Source organism: Colius striatus, chromosome 2 (genome assembly GCF_028858725.1).
Source record: "Colius striatus isolate bColStr4 chromosome 2, bColStr4.1.hap1, whole genome shotgun sequence".
NCBI classification, from domain to species: Eukaryota; Metazoa; Chordata; class Aves; order Coliiformes; family Coliidae; genus Colius; species Colius striatus.
In genome coordinates, this window is record NC_084760.1 from 55,542,966 (window position 1) to 55,563,248 (window position 20,283).

Genomic DNA, 20,283 nt, shown 5'->3' on the forward strand with positions numbered 1-20,283 from the left:
GAAGCTCTAGGAGACCGTGGCTGCAGAGTTTGGTTATGGGTGGGGAACACTGCTAAATACTTGAGAATGTTACTGTATCAAGGAAACACAATTCCTAGCCTGAATCAGAGTCCCGGTTACTTCACACACGCAAAATCAGCGGCATGTGCCCCATGCCATGACTGTGCCAATCACAAAGAGAGTTCTTCACTCATTGTAGGGGGTTTGACTGACTACAGACATGAGGCTAGTGGACATCAATATGAGATGCACCAGCAAGGCTGGTTGTTCCATGCAAAGTTTGGAGACACAGCATTATTCAACTTTGAAAACAAACAAAAAAAAAGACACTTGATTCCTTTCAGCTTCATGACCAACAATTGTCAGTCTGTTATTTCAAGTCATGCTCTTGCTCTCCCTGGCTTTCTCTAAGCACTTGCTGGAAAGTCATAGGAGTCAAGTCACAGTCAGAAGAGGAAATAGGACACAAACTAAGCAGCTGCAGGAGGGTGCTTTGGGTCTCTCTCTGTACTTCAAAGTAAGTAGATGGAAGGTTTAAGGGAAACAGAGGCTGTAACTTAACCCTTAGGTTATCAAGGCTAAGGAAAATTGTGTTGTATAGGAAAAGGAATCAGGGTTATATTCCTGGGGTTAATTCAGTGAGGGGGTAATACTTTCTGAGGACAAGTGAAAAAGTGGCACATTAAAGTCCCATCAGAAGCATCACTTGCCCTGCATCCAAAGAATGTGCCATACTACAAGAGCCTGAAAGAAATGCAAATGGCAGTCGAAAGGTAATTTTGTATTGCTGGACCAGGTAAAAAAATGTTGAGGTTTTGTTCCTAAATCACAGAAAGTCTCTTTCACTTAGTGCTCAAGTTGTGGCAGCAAGATGCTGCTTCCAGTTGGCAAGAACAAATACCATTTCAGAGAGCATCTTTACAGATGCCATGCGATGGTGGGGAAAATGGATCCGTACCTGCACAATACCAAACTGATCTTGAAAATCTTCACAGGAAAGCTTTTACTAAGGTATTCTGCAGTAGCGTTGCAACCTTGTATTTGTATTGAGTGGATTATTTCACCTTTGGTGCCCGCTCCTCTCTCTGCCCGGGTTACTTTAACGGGGACAACTACTAGGGCGGGAGCCCCTGAGGTGTCTCCCTCAAGAGCTGCCGTGGTAGCTGCCGTGCCCTCGGCGGAACAGCCCTCTCCCTCCCCCCTCGATGTCCCGCCGTGTGCTCCAGCCGGGCGCCGGCCCTGCCCGGGGGGTCCCCCGTGCCCCTTCCCCGGTGGGGCGGGGAAGCGCCGTCCCGCCGCTGCGGTCCGGGGCGGTGGGGGCGGGCCGCGGCCGCTCCCCGCCCACTGGCCCCCCGCCGGGCGCCGGCTTTAAATGCGGAGCGGCAGCGGTGCTTCCCGCTATCTCGCTCGAGCACTCAGCCGGCAGCCATGGTCGAGGCTTTCTGCGCCACATGGAAGCTGGTGGACAGCCACAACTTCGACGAGTATATGAAAGCGCTGGGTAGGTACGACGTGGAATGTTGCACCATCTTAAAAAAAATTAAAAATAACTTAAAAGCCGTTGTCTGCCGGAGGTGTAGGTAAGGCATTTGCAGCGGCGGGGGAGGTTTAGGCGGCCGTGCCTTTATCCGTTGGGTGAATTGGGTGTGGGGGGGTCATTCAGGCAAGGAGGCCGGCGTGTGATTGCGCGAGAGCCGTCCTGCTGGGGAGAGAGAGGCACCAGGAGGTGCCCCCGGGTTAGGGAAAGGCTATGAATGAAGGGTAAAGGCTGCCCGCAGATGAACTGGAAACAAACAAACAAGAAACCGTTGCGCTGGAATGACCGGGACCCGACGTCCAGAGGCGCAGGAGCAGCTGCCGGGTGTTGCGCGGCGTGGTCATGCCGTGCTGCTGCCTGGAGTCCCTTGTGCCGCGCGGAGGGGAGGGCGGATACGGAGCCACATCTGCTTAAGGGAGTACCTGTGAGTACTTCTGGTACAAGGGCACAAGCGAAGCAGATAGTAGCATTTCACTGGGATAGCTTAAAATTGAAGAGCAATGGAAGACATTTGTGTGTGGAAAAAAGAGACGTAAACCCAGGATTGTCTGATGGATTTCTTTTTTTCCTTTAATGGTCTAGGAGTGGGGTTTGCAACACGGCAGGTGGGGAATGTGACTAAACCCACTGTGATTATCAGCAGCGAGGGGGACAAAGTGGTGATCAGAACTCAAAGCACTTTCAAAAACACAGAAATCAGCTTTAAACTTGGCGAGGAATTTGATGAAACTACCCCTGATGACAGAAACTGCAAAGTAAGTGAGCTCAGGCTGCTGTGGCTTTTCTTTTCAACTTCTTCCTCCTTACTCCCTCCAATTCCCAAGGCGGTATCTTTGTTAGGGTCAAAACAAAGTGAAACATCTGGTACTACGAGATATAGCACTGTGAAAGACAGAAAGTAAAAAAGGCAAGATTGCATCTTACTTGCCCACTGACTCCATGTTGTGTCTGAATCAATGTGTTATGTTGCCAGCCCCCTCTCTGTCTCTCTGTGTTGAAGAATTGTGTTAGCTGCCTGCTTTCCTTTCAGTCTAATTATCGTTTGGTGTAACCTTTTTTCCAGTCAAAATGGGGAAATGCTTTATTCCTTGCACCTCTGAGAGCTTAACAGAAATGCTACCCCCCAGCTCATAAGAAACCGTGGTTCTTGTGAGACTGGAACTCAAAGGAAACAAGCATTTTTTCTTCCTTTGACACAAGGAAGAATTGTGTGAAGCCTGTGCTTAAAATGAGGATGGTTCGTGGGCTTGGCTTTAAAATGGCTGAGACTACTTTTTCATTCTAGATCCACACCCCTCTGTTGAATTCAATAGAATAGTGCATGCTGAATGTGAGCAGAATCTCAAATACCTCAAATAAAGGAATGTCTTTGTTTCTTGGTATCTCCCAGTCAGTTGTGACCCTGGATGGAGACAAGCTAGTGCACGTACAGAAATGGGATGGCAAAGAGACAAATTTTGTGAGAGAAATAAAGGATGGCAAAATGGTAATGGTGAGTATAAAGCTCTCTGACTGTCCACGTGTACTGCTAACACCCCTCATATTTATTGCAAGCTTTATGAGGAGGTAGTGTTACTTACAAACCCTTAAACTGGGTGGGGGGGAAGCTATCAGAGATTTAGTTCTATGTCCTGTTTTAATGACAACTGAAAAAAATGCTAATGATTTTAGGCAAACCACCCTGTAAATTTCCAATGTGTGTATGCTCTTTCTAGAATTTGTATAAGCACTCAAGCAAAAAAACCCAAAAATCTTGGTTAAGCTGGAAAAGATTAAAAAAATCTTGATTACGTAGGTAATGGTCTATTGACAGTGTAATTTAGATTTCTTTAAAAACATGTTTTACATATTAACAATTACACAGAAGTATTTACCTAGGAAAATTAAATTATACTGCAGGAGGTATAGCATTTTCATATTTAATAAGAAAGGATTTATTCCTTCCGTTTTGTTAAAAAGTACAATAAACAGCAATTATGTGAAGAAAAGTCTTGTTTTAAATGCACATTCTTTTCCTGATATTCCAGCACCAGATGTATGAGGTGAATAAATGGTGCTATGGTACTATGTCTGATATCCAGGGTAGCATTTCTCATGCTTATTTTTGGCACAGATGTAACTTTCAAAAATACCACCCCTTCAGCTATACTAACCTATGTGGTTTGGTGGTTGGAGAAAACTGGTTAGCTTGTTTTCTAAATACTTCAGAGACCATCTATATATCTGTAGACTTCCACAGAGTTAAAACCTTAAAAGGTGAGGTCAGTGCAACAATGTGACAGCCAATTTAAGGGAAAATAGGTGCCTTGTTTTTGGAAACAGCTACGTATGTACACAAAAACCTGTTCAAACTCGTATGGAGTTTGAACATGCGAGTATGTTTGAACATACTCGTATGGAGTTTGAACACAGTGAGATGCCCCATTCCACTAGAGGAAATACCTCTAAAACTCCCACACAGTAGTTAGTGACCTGCACAACTGCAGCAACAAAATAATTGCAGCAACAATAATAATTTTGTAGTTCTAGCTACATAAATGCACAGAATACAAAGTTCTGATTAAGGTTATGCCTATGCATAATAGGGGATATGGGTATAGAGGACTTGAATTTTTAGATTGCATGTCATGCAGTGTGATCATCTTTGAGAAATTAAGTGTTAAATCTGTATTAAAACAACGCTATATTGAAGAAATTAGATTCAGGAAAATTAGAAAAACTAACCAGTCATTTCTAACTTCCCTTTAGTTACCTTGTAAATGTGTGTCACCTGCCTCTTGGGTTTAAAAGTAGCAAGGAGAAAGTTACGTTTCTTGGAACTAAAACTAACGGTTTGCCCCTTGTTCATTTAAAATAGTAATAATGTAGAGGCCGGTTTGTTTTTCTATAAGCTCCATGTTATAAGCCAATCTTGGTCTAGCATGGTCTTCTGAATGTGTTAAGTCATTACAAAAAATGGTCCAGCATCTAACGTGTCTATCTCTTCCTTGGACTTGCAGACTCTCACCTTTGGTGATGTGGTTGCTGTTCGCCACTATGAGAAAGCGTAGAGTTTACCTGCCCTCTGTCCAGACATTACTTCTGCTGGATGGATTAATGTACTGTCCATAAATGAACGTAGCTAGAATGCACATTTCTGGCATGAAAGGTTAATAAAGAGTTTTGTTGGGTGTTTTTTGTTGTTAAAAACTTTATGCCATCAAATTGGCAAGCTTGTGGTGTATAGTTAAACAAGTCAAAGTTGGCATTAAATTTCTGAAACACTTGCCTCCTTTTTTTACAGTAAATGGAACTGTATTTTAATTGTTTTGGAATGCAGATCAAAAAGAAATTAAAGTTTTTTTAAACCTGTGCTCCTTTTGCATTTAATCAGTTAATGTTCTAGTGTTCTGGACGGAGTTGTTGAAAGTTCTTGAGTTAAATAACAAAAGCATGTGGTACACAACGCTGTAGCAACCTCTCTATGAGGTGTAGAATATGTAGGAAATTATAAATTGCTTTCAGTCTACTTCAGTGGTTTCATTTATGCTGGAGAAATTTAAAGTCACTCTCTTTATAGATGTAGGCAGAGAACTGAGAGGCTCAGGCATTTCAGCTCCTCTCTTCACTGAGAACTTGTTATCCAGGGCATGCTAATAAGGTCAATAGATAAACAGCCTTCCATGTCAGGGAGAAGCCTGTAGTTTAGTTTTTAATCATTATGAGAGGTTTTTCATTTGTTTGGGTGCTGTTTTTCTAGGGGGTTTTTGAGCTAATAGTCAAAAGAGTGAAGTAAATCAAAGTGCAATGAGTGAAGTGTTTCACATCGGGGCGGGGGAAAGGACCAACATGATGAGGGACTCTGAAGTGTACAAAGCTTATCTTTCATCAGTTTTCCGGCGGGGGGAGGAGAACAAACAGAAAACAGTACAAGATGAGCCTTCTGAGATTCCCTTCCCTGAGCTGTAGTTTCATAGCTAATATGTACCAGAGATAACAGTTTGCACTTTGAGCAATTTAAAATAAAATGTTGCTTAAAAGAGGCAAATTAAAACCTTAGTCCTGAAGAATATTCCCCCAAAAGGTCAGGGTGGGAAAAATGCCTTACACTTCATATTATTAGGAACAGTGAAACAAGTCGCTGACATGTTTTCTGACACACAAATTCAGTGGACTACTTGGAGTTGTAGCTACCTACAACCTTCCAAAGAAAGGCAGGGCTGAGCCATGCCTTTAGCTGGGTACTATTCCAAGGGTGTGTGGCTGCAGAGTGAGGTGCAGGAGGGGTATCCTGTCCAACTTCCTAAGCCTAATGCTGCACTTTGGTGTCCTTCACAGCTGCTGTGTGTTGGCTTCTTTCTTCTCTGGATAGCTAGGATGTCAGAGGTAGCACATCTCACTCATTTGATAGAAGTTCAGCCCCAATTTATGGCACCTAACCAACACAAATAGAAAACTTAATGTTGGCTTTCCTGTTTCACAAAGCAGCTGCCTGAAAGGAACATCCTAGTCTGTTTTCACTTGTAGAGAACACTATACGTCGAGGAGATAGGAGTCCTTAATTATGAATAACTATAAATATGTTTTATTTGGTGGAAGTTGATAGTTTTTTAAAATCTAGGAGTGAAATTTTTCTACCAGAGAAATGAAAAGTAGAACTGGTTCTAGTAGTATGGGAACTGTGGTCTCTGTGTTTTGGGTTGCTCCAGCTACTGTAGCGCAAGGTATGTTTAGGCAGCATCTTCTGCTCTTCAGTTTTATTAGCTCATTTAATCTTCAGCTTGGGTGTCCAGTACTGCCATTTATCTTCACAAGTGATTTGTGAGGTCATGAATTAAAAAATTAAGATTTTAATGAAATATGAGTAAAAGAAGGCAGAGATAGATTTTTATGACTTGGTTTGCAAATAAACCCTGAACAGTAAATACTTCACATTACAGTAACTTTTAAGCAAAAGCTACTTTTCCCTATATATCTATCTTCTGTAAGTCACATGAAACCATCGTGAAGTTTATTGGTGAAGTTAAACAATATTAATATCAAATAAGTGGGATAAAAGTGGAGGAAGAAGTGCCCATGAAATGCCTGTGGCACTGCTCAGAGAAGTGGAAAGAATACCAACACATGGGACTTTCCAAAATGGCTTTGCAAAGTGTCAGAAAGCAGGTCTGAAGAATGTGTTGTGCAGCAGGACATTTGAGGGTAGCGATGGGATCCATGACATCATTACTTTGGTCTGGTCCTAAAACAAACTCCAACTTCAGAAACAAACAGCAGCTCTCCTACCCTAAAGCCTTAGCAATGGAGACTTGTATTTACAATGCACCTCTGCATTTTCCTCAAGCTGTATTAAAGGTATACTCGATGGTGTATTTCATCAGCTTTTTGAATTTTAAAGCATGTTAAGTAACCAGGATCCACTTTTAGACATATACTGTAAGAAGCCATCCTTCCAAATGATGCTCGAGACTCCTCCAAGGCCAACCACGGAAGTTTCACGCCTCAGCTCTGCCAGTCGGTAGCAGTGGCTCTGGAGGGGGGAAGGGCTGACAGACACAGATCCTAGCTGGACAGCCGTAACCCCTTGCTGGAGCTATGGGCTCGAAGCGATAGGCCTGCCGGACTCCACCGTCCAAGCAAGGAAAGGCCTACCACCTTCCCTCTCCCTGCCTCACTGTCCTTCGAAGCCGTCTCAAATCTGCTGGTACCCTGAAATTAACCCTGTCCGCGGCCAGGATGGCTACTACGAGGAGCTCGGCTCAACGCTGACCCAAGTGGCACTCCTGAAGGTCACCGCGACCCGCAGCGAGTCCCCGCGCGGTACTGACGGCTGAAGCTGCAGTGGCTGCCCCGCTGGCCGGGCAGCGAGTAAAAGGCAGCAGCCACGGGTGACTTTCGGCCGCGGATCGTCCGGGCGGGGCGCGGTGCCGGCTTCCGGCAGCTCCGGGGAGGCAGCGAAGGGCGGGGGCTTGCACAAGCCGGCCCGGGCTCGCCCCTTTCCTCCGGGCCGGGGCGGTCACATGAGCAGCCGTCGGCGGCCGACATGGAGCGGCAGGAGGTACGCGCCGCACGCCTGGCCCTCGGCCTGGCGCTGCTCTGCTGCGTGCTGGAGGCGGTGCCGGCCGGCCTACGGGCTCGCTCCGCCGTGGGTGAGTCCGGCGGGGCGGGCAGCGGCTGAGCGGGTCCGCCCCCGCGCTGGGCCACGGCGGGCAGGGGCGCAGCGGGGGCCGCCCGTGGAGGACGGGGGCGGTCGGCGGGGCGCCGCGGCCCCGGGAGGCAGCCGCAGCCCGTGCTGCTTCGCCGGGGGCCCGGGGAACGCGCTCACCTCTTGCACCTCCTTTCCTGCCTCTTTCACTGGTGCCCGCACATAGGCTGCTGCAGTTGTGATCTCTGACCCAGCTGGCTTCGACTTCATGTGACTTTTAGATAAGTAAAGACAGCTATCCAGGTATAGGGAGGTTAAACGGGGTTTATATTTAGGGACAGGGGCAGGTAAGGTGATCCCTGCGCTGCCTTTGGTGCAGTGCCCCGAGGCACTCACTGCAAACATTAAATGTGAGTTCTGTGCTGTTAGCAAACACACACACGCTCTGCCCGGCGTGAGCTGTGGAATACGCAGGTGAGTGCTCCGAAATGTTGTCCTTATAGGAATCATGGTGTTGCAGATTTACGAAGGCCACCGCTGGTCTTTGCATCCTGAAATAAAACTACTCGAGGTCCCATCACGGGGTGCCTGGTCTGCCACGGAATGAGCATGTGACCTTGGGAAAAAACAATCTATGTCTATCCTTGTTTCACAACCACTACCCCCAGAGAGACACGTGTTTTTCCCAAGTGTGTTGAAACTACAGAAATGACTCTTACTTTATATGGAACTCGAAGGCAGGTAGTCCAGTATAAGCTCAGTTCATCTTGGTTGCTGCATTCCTACACTTGTCAGCTCCCTTATCCATGCAGTGCTACATAGCAGTGGCTGAGAATGTGTCAGCCTGGAAAGTACTGAATAGGTAAGGCTGACAAGCCTCTCTGGTGAGAAGCGCAGTCTCTTCGCTACTGTGGCTGCTGGGGAGAAGAGGAGCTCTGAAATTTTTGCACACTTGGTGTTTCTTGCCATTCTTTCTAGACCATGGTCTTTTACAGTAGCTTCCAGCCAGGGAAGATCTGGAAAAGTAGTTAAAATGTACTCCCTCTCTTTTAGGTGAAGTCCTTCTATTGCCTCCTCTACTCTTCATTTTCCAGTTTGCTGTTAATGAAAAGGAGATGATTTTCCAGTCTCTACCAACCTCCATTTTTTTCTGCTGAATAGCTTAAAGCTATGCTTCTGCTTCTGTTTTCAATTCTCCTATGCAGACTATATGAAGGACTCTTGTCAGGAACGCAGAACTTGCCCACAGTTACTAGATGGGCTAATCAACAATTTGTTAAATTCCTTCTTTTTAAAACTTGAGAGAGGAATAGCAGTAGACAAGCTGGAGCAAACTTTGCATTGCCCGTGTATAGCCAGTTGAAATGCAAATAATGCATTTTCTTTAATCTTTGTTTTCCAAAAACAGGGCAGTTCTGGCATGTGTCTGACCTACATTTAGATCCGACTTACCATATTACCCCTGATCGCACCAAAGTTTGTTCGTCTTCCAAAGGAGCTAATGCCTCCAACCCAGGCCCTTTTGGAGACTTTTTGTGTGATTCTCCTTATCAACTTATTTTGTCAGCATTTGCATTCATGAAAGATTCAAAAGAGGAAGTTTCATTCATGATTTGGACAGGGTAAGTATTCAGGTCACTCTACAGTTAAAGCAGCTGGATAAACATATAGTGCAGTAATTCACAAGTTCATATTTGCACCAGGAGACAAGAGTTTAGTATCCTACAAATGGTACTTTTAAATAGTGCCTTTAGTTGTCTGGAATGGCTAATAAATGTAAGACTGAGTGAGAATACAAGGCTTCAGGAATGGATTTTGATACCTAATGATTTCTGAGTGTTGTCCCAACTGTTCACTGGGACATTTACAACATGACTGTATTAGTGTAAGTTAATAGAAATGATGTGGGGAGGGTGGAAAGTGGAAAAAGCAAAAAGAAAGAATAAATGAATGGCATGAATTACTATGGGAGTTATTGGATTTTGTAGGTCTTAAGGTCATTAAAGTGCATCTCTTTTTAGAAAATACACTTAAACCATTAAGTAGAATCAAGCAATATTATATTATGCATTTTTTAAAATAAAAATGTAGAAAATCACCAGGCAAGTTTGGTGCTTGTATGAACTCTGGAATTCAGGGGCTAGCGTGGAAAGGATAACAGTGTCATAGATACTATCTCTCTTAATTCCTATCACTCATAACTGTGTATGCTTCTGAAGAAAGTGTGGTTTCATGGTCCCTCATGCCATATTTTGGACATGTGTAGTCCCCTGTTGAGTAAAAACATCTACCTTTTCTCTGCCAGTCCGCCTCATTGGAAAATGAGCATAGTAATACTCTCACACACAGGTGTTATCTATGAGGCTTTTTGTGCCTTAGCAGTGAGAGTGGTGAAAGAAGCGTGGAAAGGAGGCATATGAGGTATTTGTAAAAGATGGCATTGATTCACCCTTCTGCCATAGCAAAATACTGTATCCAGTCATTACATTGCTTTTTATCTTATTGTACTTAGTTTTCAACAGGATGTTGTTAAAAGGAAAAAAGTAAACTTACAAGATTATGCAAATGATGGAAGATCCATAACCCAAGTACACAGTGCCTCAAAAAGATGTGGTTGAATTAATTTAATTTCTAAGAAATCTTAGTTATGATAAATGTGAATCATAGGCTAAACATTAGTCTATTTGTTTGCTTTTGCAGAGAGCCTTTTAGGCAGTTCTGTGTTTGTAACTAAAGTCTATAGTAGCATACTGGAATGTATGTGTGTGTAGATGAGTTTGCAGATTTTTTTGCCTTTTCTCATATTGCTGATAAAGCCTTTTCCTTTTTCAGAGATAGCCCTCCTCATGTTCCTGTAAAAGAACTCTCCACAAAGTTGGTCATTAGCATCATCGGCAATATGAGTTATACAATTCGTAATTTCTTCCCAGATCTTCAGGTTTTTCCAGCCTTGGGCAATCATGACTACTGGCCACAGGTAAACAACTTAGAAATTCTTTTATGTACTTTACTGAGTGTGTCCTTAACCCTCAGAAAGCAGGTGTGAAAAATAAGAGTTAAATTTGTGTAACTGCTATTCTGGAAACTGTGTTCTACAGTTCTCTAATTAGCATTTGAAATTATAAATACTCTCAGTCAAGAACAGAAAATGCATCTCTCTCGGAGTGTTAAGTTACCCAAGCAAATGTTGATGCCAGATAAAATCTGAACGCTGTCAGAGATCATGCAAATTTACTGCTAATTGTTCCTCATTTTTCCCGTGTAAATTATGCACGTGTGTACAATAACTTAATCTAACAGAAATTAATGGGTCTGTGAGCCTGCTGAAAGGCCTATTGGAAATCTATCTGCTGACATCACTTTTTTTAAAATCAGACTAATGGCAGAATTTCTGTAATGTTGCTGTAGCTTTGGCACTAATATTAACAATAAGTCTTTTCTTCTTTCCTTGTTGGAAACTTAGAGATATTGGCATTGATGATTTACTGGATATGTGGGCTGTTGCAGCTGAGGACAGTGTTTTGTTTTGTTTTTTTTTTTACTTTCAGCATTCTGTGAATATTGTTCTTGGCATAGCTCAAAAGTAAACAGTTGCCTCATGTGTCCTTTAAAGCGCATTGTGGGTTGGTCTGGCAGCACACAGGACTGAGAAGCAAATTCTGTCATTGGATCTGAGGGGATCGGAAGGGATGTGGAGAGGTCAGCTAAGTATTTTCTTTGAAATGCCTAGTGGAAGTTCACTAACACCCCTTCACACCCTGAAAGACTTTTATTCCAGCTTTCTATGTTATCCGTTAGGCCTTTCAGGGTGTATCTTGGTGTAGCAGGTGATTGCCTGTATCATTGCTGGAGTAAGTGATTCCCAAGTCAGGGAGTAACAGAGACGCTCAGAGAGGAGAAAGAGAAATGTGAGAGACAAAGTGAAGAGCTAAACGTGTCTTGGAAATGCGAGTGCAGAAACCAAGCTGGGACTTGAGTCTCTTGTGTTCTTTCTGTGGTAGTGTGGCTTCAGCTTGTCATGTGCACTGACAGGAGGCCAGGTTGGCTCTCCAGAAACCACTGGTAAGAGTGTTTTGATGAGTAACACCTTAAATGAAGGCTCGCTCAGTGTTTTGTTTTCATTTTGATTTGCTTTTAAAAAAGTCTTAATGGAGAACAGTTGTCATTCAGATGTCTCCTTTGATATAGGAGAAAAAACCTGTATACAATAACCCTGTAGACAAAGAATGTGGTGACTTTTCCAAGAAATACAAGTTTTTTTTGTGAAATTAAATCAGAAGATTGAAGAATGATGGTCAGGAGGGACAGACAGGCAGCAAATAGTATTTTCAATCAGGCTGCTGGTTGGAGTAACTGTTGTAGTCCTCTCTGCACAAAACCATGCAGAGAATTTCTGTGATACTCTTTGAAACGGCAGACTTCACCAGCATGCAGAACTGATGTACTTCTCTGTTATTATTTGAGAAAGACCGTGGGATCAGAAATTCCCCACTATGGGGTCATTTCAGGTTGTAGAACTTTTTTGTTTGTTTGTTGTTTTCGCTGTTGATGACATTTCTGTTTTTGATTTGGCCATGCTTGGCTACTGTCCTGTAGACTGGAAGCGATGTGAAGCAAGCCACTCACTGCCAGCTCTTCCAGAGCAAGTGTGAAAGCTGCATGCTCACTGTGCACCGAAGAACTTTATTACTCTCTATTGTGTTCTGACCTGTCCAACTCAGCAATTTAACGGTCTTAGGTGATTTTTCTTGCATAGCCTATTGAAAATACTACTTGGATTAATCAGGCATTGGGGTACTTTTCAGATCTTATGTTGTGACCTCGGTGTTTCTACATAGTCTTATTTTTTTCACATCCTTGCCCTTGCTTAAAACAAATTCCTAAATTGATCCCTAATCCACAAGCTCACAGAGCACTGACTTGCCTGGGTCCAAAACCGCCTCCAGTCCATAACGTGGCCTCTTATCTGAGACTGGGTTTTGCTATGTCTGTTAGCTCTGGCTGAACTGGTATGGCTCTAAGCTTTCTTAATATCTGGTATCTGTGCATTGCAAGTAACAAATGTCTGAACAGACTTCTGGTTGCACTACTCCTAGACAAAGACTTAGTGCCTAAGCCTCTAATAACATAGGTTTAGTTTCAAAGATCTTAGAAAGGTCAAATTTTATGTTTAAGAAAACATGCAATGCAATACCGTTCCTATTTTTCAACCTCTGTTTTTTCCTTCCAGCACCAAAAAAACAAGCTGATATTTTGGGGAAAGCAACAGCAAGCTTCCTGTCAGGGTTAGATGAGAACATGGCTCTTTAAGGCTGTGGTGCTTGGGCTTTGCTTGGCTCAGACTGAAGAGTGATACAGTCCTAATTGGAGCTGGTGGGAGAAAGCATTGACAAAACTGTATTTTTATGTTTTAAATGCTTGGTTACTAGAAGTACAGGATATAATGGAAATATTTGTGAATTTCACCAGAATATTTGTGAGGGCCATAGTAGAGTTTTGGGGAGCTGCTATGAACCTCAATTTGCTTAAAAAAAAAAATCACCTATAAAGGAAATACATGTTGAAGCTTTTCCTGTAGTTAATTTCAGAACTTAAATCTTCAGTTTGTATAGTTACTGATTTTGCAGAGCATATAGTTTTCAACTCTGCTGTGCTCCTATGAGTTGAAATATTTCTGGCATTAGTTTATCAATGCAGTGAGTTCTGAGTAAGTTCAGGCATTTTTTCTTTATCAGTTACACTGGATGTTCAGAAGGGTGGGTTTTTTTTTTGTTTTGTTTCTTGAGTTCTTTAATGTGTTACATGAGAGGTCAGGTAGGATAATTTGTGGGTTTCTGTGGGTTGGGGTTTTTTTTATTATTTTTTAAGCTGTGTGTTTGAATGCTCAGACTCAGGCAGGTTCTGCTCTCTCACAGGATCAACTTCCTGTGACTACCAGTGAAGTTTACGATGCAGTAGCAGATTTCTGGAAACCTTGGCTAAGTGATGAAGCGATCAATACCTTCAGAAAAGGTGAAATATGCCAGTAATGCGTTGTAAAACTAGGGTTTAGAGGACTAATGTTTCTAGATTTGTCCCGTTTGTTTAGCTAAGTCCCACTGTATGAATCAGCACAATGGATTATCTATAATGCTTCTCCTGGAAGAAGTTACCTGTCTTTTTGAATAGCAGTGCTTGTCTTCAAGGTACATGTATTCTTTTCTGATGGAATAATTAGTGCTTCTTGTAACATGTACAGTATTACTTGCTTTGTACCAATGCATGTGAAATATGTTGTTGCCTTCAAGACCTCATAATACTTTCCAGACAAAGGTGGACGTTACATGAGAAAGTTTAAATTTGATTGTAAAAACACTGATGAAATGTTCTTTCTGTTTTGCTGCTGTATGTATTTCAGAGCATATTGAGTAAACACTTATATGTTCGGGTTATGATAGACTTGGTGATTATACTGTTAATTGCATCATATTTCTGTCCATATTAGTAATCTGGGAGAAGATGATATTCTAATTATGATCCTCCTTTTTAGCAAAGGACTGAAAAGTTCAACTCGGTTTCCAATCCACTCAAACATTAGGGATTTGGAAGTTAATTTGTGTTTCTGTGTCCTGAGTGAGAAGGAACTCTGGGTAGGAATAGTAATAGAAACTCTTAGTATTACAAATAAAACTCAAACAGACAGACCTTAAGTTAAGGTATGTTGTTATGGCTTTGTTGCCTGGACTCCATTGAAATCCATGACATATGAAATTGCACCCATTGAAGAAGCTCTGTGTGCCATGGAGAGTTTTAGGAGCTTGGATTGAAAAACATCATCTTTATTTTTCATCATATCCTGTCTGAAGTTAAATGACTTTCAAAATACAAGGCCACTAAATAAAACAGCTCTTCCTGGAGGAGTCTGCTGTATTTAAAGAAATGTGAACTGCATCTCTCAGTGTGGAAGAAATGTTATAGGGCATTTCTTGCATGTCAGTTGGATAATTGCATCTGAAAACTGTCAAATAAACACAAAGGCAATCGTAGGCAACAATTCCTAAGAAATTCAGTGTTACCTTCTCCTACTAAGATGTTGCTAAAACCAGATTCTTAAGATGTTCTGTTTTGATAAGGTGATGCATGGCTTGAATAAACATGCTACAGATATTCTATTTTAATAGAAAGAATAAGACTGGATATTTTGCCAGTGCCATGCTTTCATTCCAAAGTTTTTCTTTAATACCTCTCATTTTTTCAGATGATGTTGATCTTATTTTCACAGGTGGCTTCTACACACAGCTGTTTGAACCCATTGATAGCTCTCAACCACTCAGGATAATCAGCCTGAACACTAATTTGTATTACAGCCCCAACAGTGTAACTGTGAATATCACTGACCCAGCCGACCAGTTTGCTTGGCTGGAAGATGTACTAGAAACTTCTTCACAAAAGAAGGAAAAGGTAGGGATTGTTAACAGAATTGGTCAGCTTTGTTGAAACTTCAAAAAGAAAAAACGAAGTAGAAGTGCGAAGTAGAGACAGTGAAAATTTAAGCGTGATTTTAGAAGAATATTAATGCTGCCAAGGATACTGCAAAATCAAAACTTTGTTTTAAAGCTTCTCAAATATGCACATTATGCTACAACAATTAATAAAACAGTTGAATACAGTTTCTCAAACTATACGGTAAAATACCTTTCCTACTATATAAAATACTGTAGAAGCCAGGATGAGGGTTATTTAATGTTTTCACTTGTGTTTCTGACTCTTTTTACTCATAGCCTTTGGTTTTAGAATCTGCACCCTTGGCCTGAGACAAAAACTAGAATATTTCATTTACATTATGTCATTACACATTTCAAAAATAGAAATTAGAAAAGAGTTTGTCAACCACAAGATTTAATCATGCTGCAGCAGTTGCTATGATTTAAGTGTTATAAAAAAAGTCTTATGATACTCATGTTTTGAAGTGAGATTATAAATTGTTGACTCATGTTTGATTGATGGGTGCCGGGATTGGATTATCATCTGACCAGAAGAAGTGTTTAATTTGAAATATGTTTACGTTTTGCTATAGTATTGCAATTTAAAAGATACTGTATTGTGGTGGGAGAAAGGAGTGATTTCCCTTCCTCATAAAACTCTGCAACATATTAGTAGGTGTTTGTGGTTGGAACCAAGTCTTGGCCTCAAAGGGCTTTTAACCACTTTGTCCATGTGTCTGATGACTCTCTGACCATGCAGGCTCTGTAATATTTTAACATAAATTTTCCTACCATCCCCTTGAGATGCCAAATCACAAGCCTTGCCCATGTAACTTATTTTTTGTCTTTTGAAATAAATGATCAAGTTGTCTTTTTCCCTAAAATCGCACACAGATTTATCAAAACTTTTTTGTTCCCCCCATGAATATACTGAATTCACTAAAAAAAAGTATATATTTTTCTCATTTTGAATTTAAAAATTCATACTGTTTGTATTTCATATAAACAAAACTTTTGTAATTTATAGCTTTCAGAATGCCATTTCTAAGATGGCCTTATTGTGAAATTGTGGTAGCCATTTCAAGTTGCAGCTAAAGGTATATGTTTATAAGTTTCAAGTGAAGGTGCTAATTGTGCTTTCTGTATCTGATTCCTTAGGTGTATATAATAGGACACGTACCAGTAGGATACTTGCCGTTTGCAAAGAACACTACAGCTATGAGGGAGCATTACAATGAGAGACTGATCAAGATTTTTCGCAAATACAGTGATGTTATTGTAGGACAGTTTTTTGGACATACACATAGAGATAGTATCATGGTCCTCCTGGATGAAGAAGGTAATGATGCTTGTTGAATCCTTCATCTTCTAGATTCAAAGCAAATTGCATGTTCTTACTAGTCAGCCTCTGTTAACAAGGAAAAAGGAAATTGGGAAACACGGCTATTTATCTGCAAGAATTCAAGCCTCACACACTCCTAGGTTTTTTCCAAAGAGAAACTTGCAAGGCAGACCATCATTTGTTTTTTTTAAGTCAGACTCCTCAAGCTTTCTGTTGTGGATTTTTTTTTAATGAAAGCTTTTGCCTAGACAAGAATTTCTAGTCTTTCCTCTCCACTCTTTCAGTGACTTGGGCAAATTATACTAGCCAGTTGCTATTGTGTAATGTGTCAAAAGGAATGTTCTCAGGCCAACTAGACATGCTCTATGTTCTTGTGTTTCCTGCATCATTACTGTGCCTCTCTGCTGAGTTCCCTGCTGTTTCAAAGTTAATTAAGATAAGGGTAAGCAGGAGGCAGGGGAAAGAAAGTCTCTGCCTGTTGCATCTCTTAGATCAGCTAATTTGCCTTAAAGAAAAGCACCTAGGTTTGAAGATTTTGTTTATTGCTTTGAAATTCCTTAGTTTTAAGCATGGACATGCTCTCAACATCCCTAACAAGTAAATAATTAAATATTTGTGTTTGTACCTTAGAACAGTGAGAGGTCCATTGCTTTGGTTTGTGTAAAATACCCAAATATCATCTGACTATCTATGTTTTGTATTAACTCAGAAAGCAATGCCCAAAGTGCTGACTGAGGTAAACTCTATAGAAAAAAAAGACTTTTAATATTTTTTAAAATGATATTCAAGGCAATCTTACACATACTTGTTTTTGGACCTTGTCCCATCTGTCCATGAAATCATCACCTCTACCAAAAATTTCACTGGGGACAGTCTGATCTTGGTGCCTTATTATTACAGTCTGTGTTTGGAAGTAACTGCTTCCAATCATTTAAATATGTTTTTCATCTTTTAACAAAATTTTAACAATGAAGTTGCAAGTACCTAAGAAAAGTTCGTGTTTATCTGTACAGTTTTAGGCTGTCTTCTGTTCATGCCATTTTCCTCCTAAGAAAGTTCCAGAGAATTCAAGATAAATCTAATATTGTAGCCAACATCAGTGTACTGAGATAAAGTTCTCAGTTTTATCTTCAGAAGAAGAATGTACAGCTTTCTAGGCTTTCAAAGTTTCTGCTTGTGTATTGAGACTGACCTTGTGACTTCACTGCTGTGATATTGTCAAAGAAAGGAATAGTTAGGTCTGTTTTATTCTAAAGAAAACCTCTCAATATACTTACCTTCATTTTCTAATTAAAACCTGTGTACATCCTCATGTTTCATTGCTGTGAAGATTGATGTTCACGTACTAGGTGCTTGGCTAGTCTAGATGAGTGAAATCGGGGTCAGGTGATGATACCCTGGTGTTTCTAATAACATCATAAATGCATAACGCAAAAAATATAGCAAGCACCATGTAAAATGTAGCATGGAGTCAGCAATTAAAATTTTTGAATGTTTCTACAGTAGAAATATTAACATATAGAAATCTTGCATATAGGCAAGACCATTTTGCACAGGTAGATGAATTGGCGGGAAGCCTGTAGTATGGCAGACTTAAATGGTACACACCAGAATGTGTACCCTGATATTTTACACAGACTTTAGTATATCCAGTGGAAGTACAGAAGGAGTTCACAAAACCCTTATATACCTAAGCCAGTCACTCTGGTTGTTGCTGTTTTGGCTTTCTAGAAAAATGTTTTTTTTGAGGAAGAAGTGATTGAACGGAAACTATTTCCTCACCTTCTCTCTTCCTGCAGAAAGGCCGGTAAATTCATTGTTTGTGGCACCTGCTGTAACTCCAGTGAAGAATGTGTGGCAAATGGAGTCCAATAACCCTGGTGTCAGATTGTATCAATATGATCTTCTTGATTATAGCTTGCTGGTAAGTAAAAGTTTTAAAGCATGATAATCTAAGACTTTAAATATAGCATCATTAATAACTACAGTGACAGATCAGCCTTTGTAGTATTATGGCTATTGGTGGAACTTTGGTGCTTACTCTTATTTTTCTTCCTGGGCAAATGAAAGGAAATCTGAAAGAGAACTTGAATTAGTCATTCTGTGCCTGCAGGATTACCCAGTACTTTCTGTTCTCTATGGAATATTCCTATGAGGTAGAATCAAAGACAGAAGTTTTCAGGGCAGAATCCTAAAAGTATTTGCAGGGAGTTCTGCAATGGTGAAAAAGGTTCACCGAAATCCTGGGCTTGTTTACATACCAGTGTTGTTTTCTGCTGATAGCCTAAGCTTTGAGATGTGGTCCGTGGAATGCTTAAAAAGGGTGTAGAAGGGCAAAGGAAGAAAAGCACTTTTAACTATGCAGTGTCTTTAGTAATTGTGCACCTTCCTATATAGAGTTTATACTTTTAATAGGAGATTATAGGTAAATTTTGAAGGAAAAAAAGTAGAATACTTTTGTAGCCTCATGTGATATTTTTTGAGATAAAGTGAAACTTGTATAATTACTTTAGCTCTGAATTACTCCGATATTCTCTTTCTGATTTAGGGCAGAATGTTGACCTCACTGAGTTCAGTGACAATGCTTCCTGCAGCTTGATTGGGACTGGAGTTTCTCTCAGGAAACCTACACTAATACAAGCTGCTCCTTTCTTGTGCAGATTTCACTTCTCATCGCCATCTCTCTCTTTCCCTTAAATTCCCTCTTGGCTGTTCTTTTTCTCTTCATCCTGCCCCTCAAGCAGTACCCACAGAAAAGAAGCTTCTGGTTGTCACCCGTTTACCCCACTCTCAAAGCAGGCCTGAGCATGAGAGTTTGGCTTACAGTTTGGACGGGAAAGACCTCTAACGCTGCCACTGCTGCCTTTTGTGACTCCTTTTTCTTCTTCTCCCCATCCCCCCACCATTAGAGCACTTCAAGTACCAGCTTTGGGTGTAAGCCCAGCTCTCGGGGTGGGACGTGACCTTCTGTTCAGTTGTAAATAATGAGGAGTGACAGCTTCCTAATCAATATATCACTCTAGAAACTTAATGAAGCAGGAAGAAAGCCATACAGCAGTGCCTATTTTTTTCTTTCTTTTTTAACTAGGATCTCTGGCAGTTTTACTTGGACCTCAGGGACGCCAACAAGAAAAATGAATCTAACTGGAAATTAGAATATGTCCTGACTAAAGCTTACGGCATTGAAGACTTGAAGCCAGAGAGCCTATATGAAATGGCCAAGCAGTTGTCTGTGCCACACAGCACACTGTTTGAGCAGTATTACAGTCACTTTATTGTGAGTTATGACAAAACCATTGTCTGTGAAGAGGGGTGCAAGACCTGCCAAATATGTGCAATCCGATATTTGGATTATTCCTCATACATGGATTGTATAAATCGGGAAGCAACGTGGAGATGAAGTCTACGTGAAATTTGTGCTCATATTGACTTTAGCCTGTGATTTAGGGAACCTCCTGATCTTTTCTGTCAAGCACTTAGTCTCAAGTCCAATTGATTGTGAGCCTGTGAGGCTTACCTGAATTTCAAGGAAGCAATGAATCCCCCCTACATCTTTCTTCTTGTAAACATTTTTTCTTCCATATCTAAATAAAAAGTTTATTGGCTGTGTAATAGTGGCAAGACACTGCTGTTGTTTCAAGTGTCCTATACCCTCTGTGACAGGCATCTCGGTATGTGTGAATAGAAGTTACTCGGTTCTTTGGAAATCCAAGTCTCTTCTCTCAGGGTGTGTAAACATAGGCAATGCCATTCTAGGCATGGGATTTGTATGGGGGCAAGTTTCAGCCATCTGCTGTCACAATTTGCAAACTGAAAT

The 20,283-nt window shown here is 41.2% G+C and overlaps 2 protein-coding genes across 2 annotated transcripts; both read left to right on the forward strand.

Moving 5' to 3' along the window:
- Nucleotides 1-1,403: 1,403 nt before the first annotated feature.
- FABP7 (fatty acid binding protein 7) lies at nt 1,404-4,806 on the forward strand. Its single transcript, XM_061989853.1, has 4 exons — nt 1,404-1,501; nt 2,120-2,292; nt 2,928-3,029; nt 4,537-4,806. Exons 1-4 carry the CDS (start codon nt 1,429-1,431, stop codon nt 4,585-4,587), a joined length of 399 nt encoding a protein of 132 aa, XP_061845837.1. The 5' UTR covers nt 1,404-1,428; the 3' UTR covers nt 4,588-4,806.
- A 2,704-nt stretch (nt 4,807-7,510) lies between these two features.
- Nucleotides 7,511-20,078, forward strand: SMPDL3A (sphingomyelin phosphodiesterase acid like 3A). Its single transcript, XM_061989785.1, has 8 exons — nt 7,511-7,665; nt 9,070-9,283; nt 10,494-10,638; nt 13,577-13,673; nt 14,923-15,101; nt 16,283-16,463; nt 18,266-18,390; nt 19,555-20,078. The coding sequence occupies exons 1-8, from the start codon at nt 7,560-7,562 to the stop codon at nt 19,864-19,866; spliced, it is 1,359 nt and encodes a 452-aa protein (XP_061845769.1). The 5' UTR covers nt 7,511-7,559; the 3' UTR covers nt 19,867-20,078.
- Nucleotides 20,079-20,283: the final 205 nt, after the last annotated feature.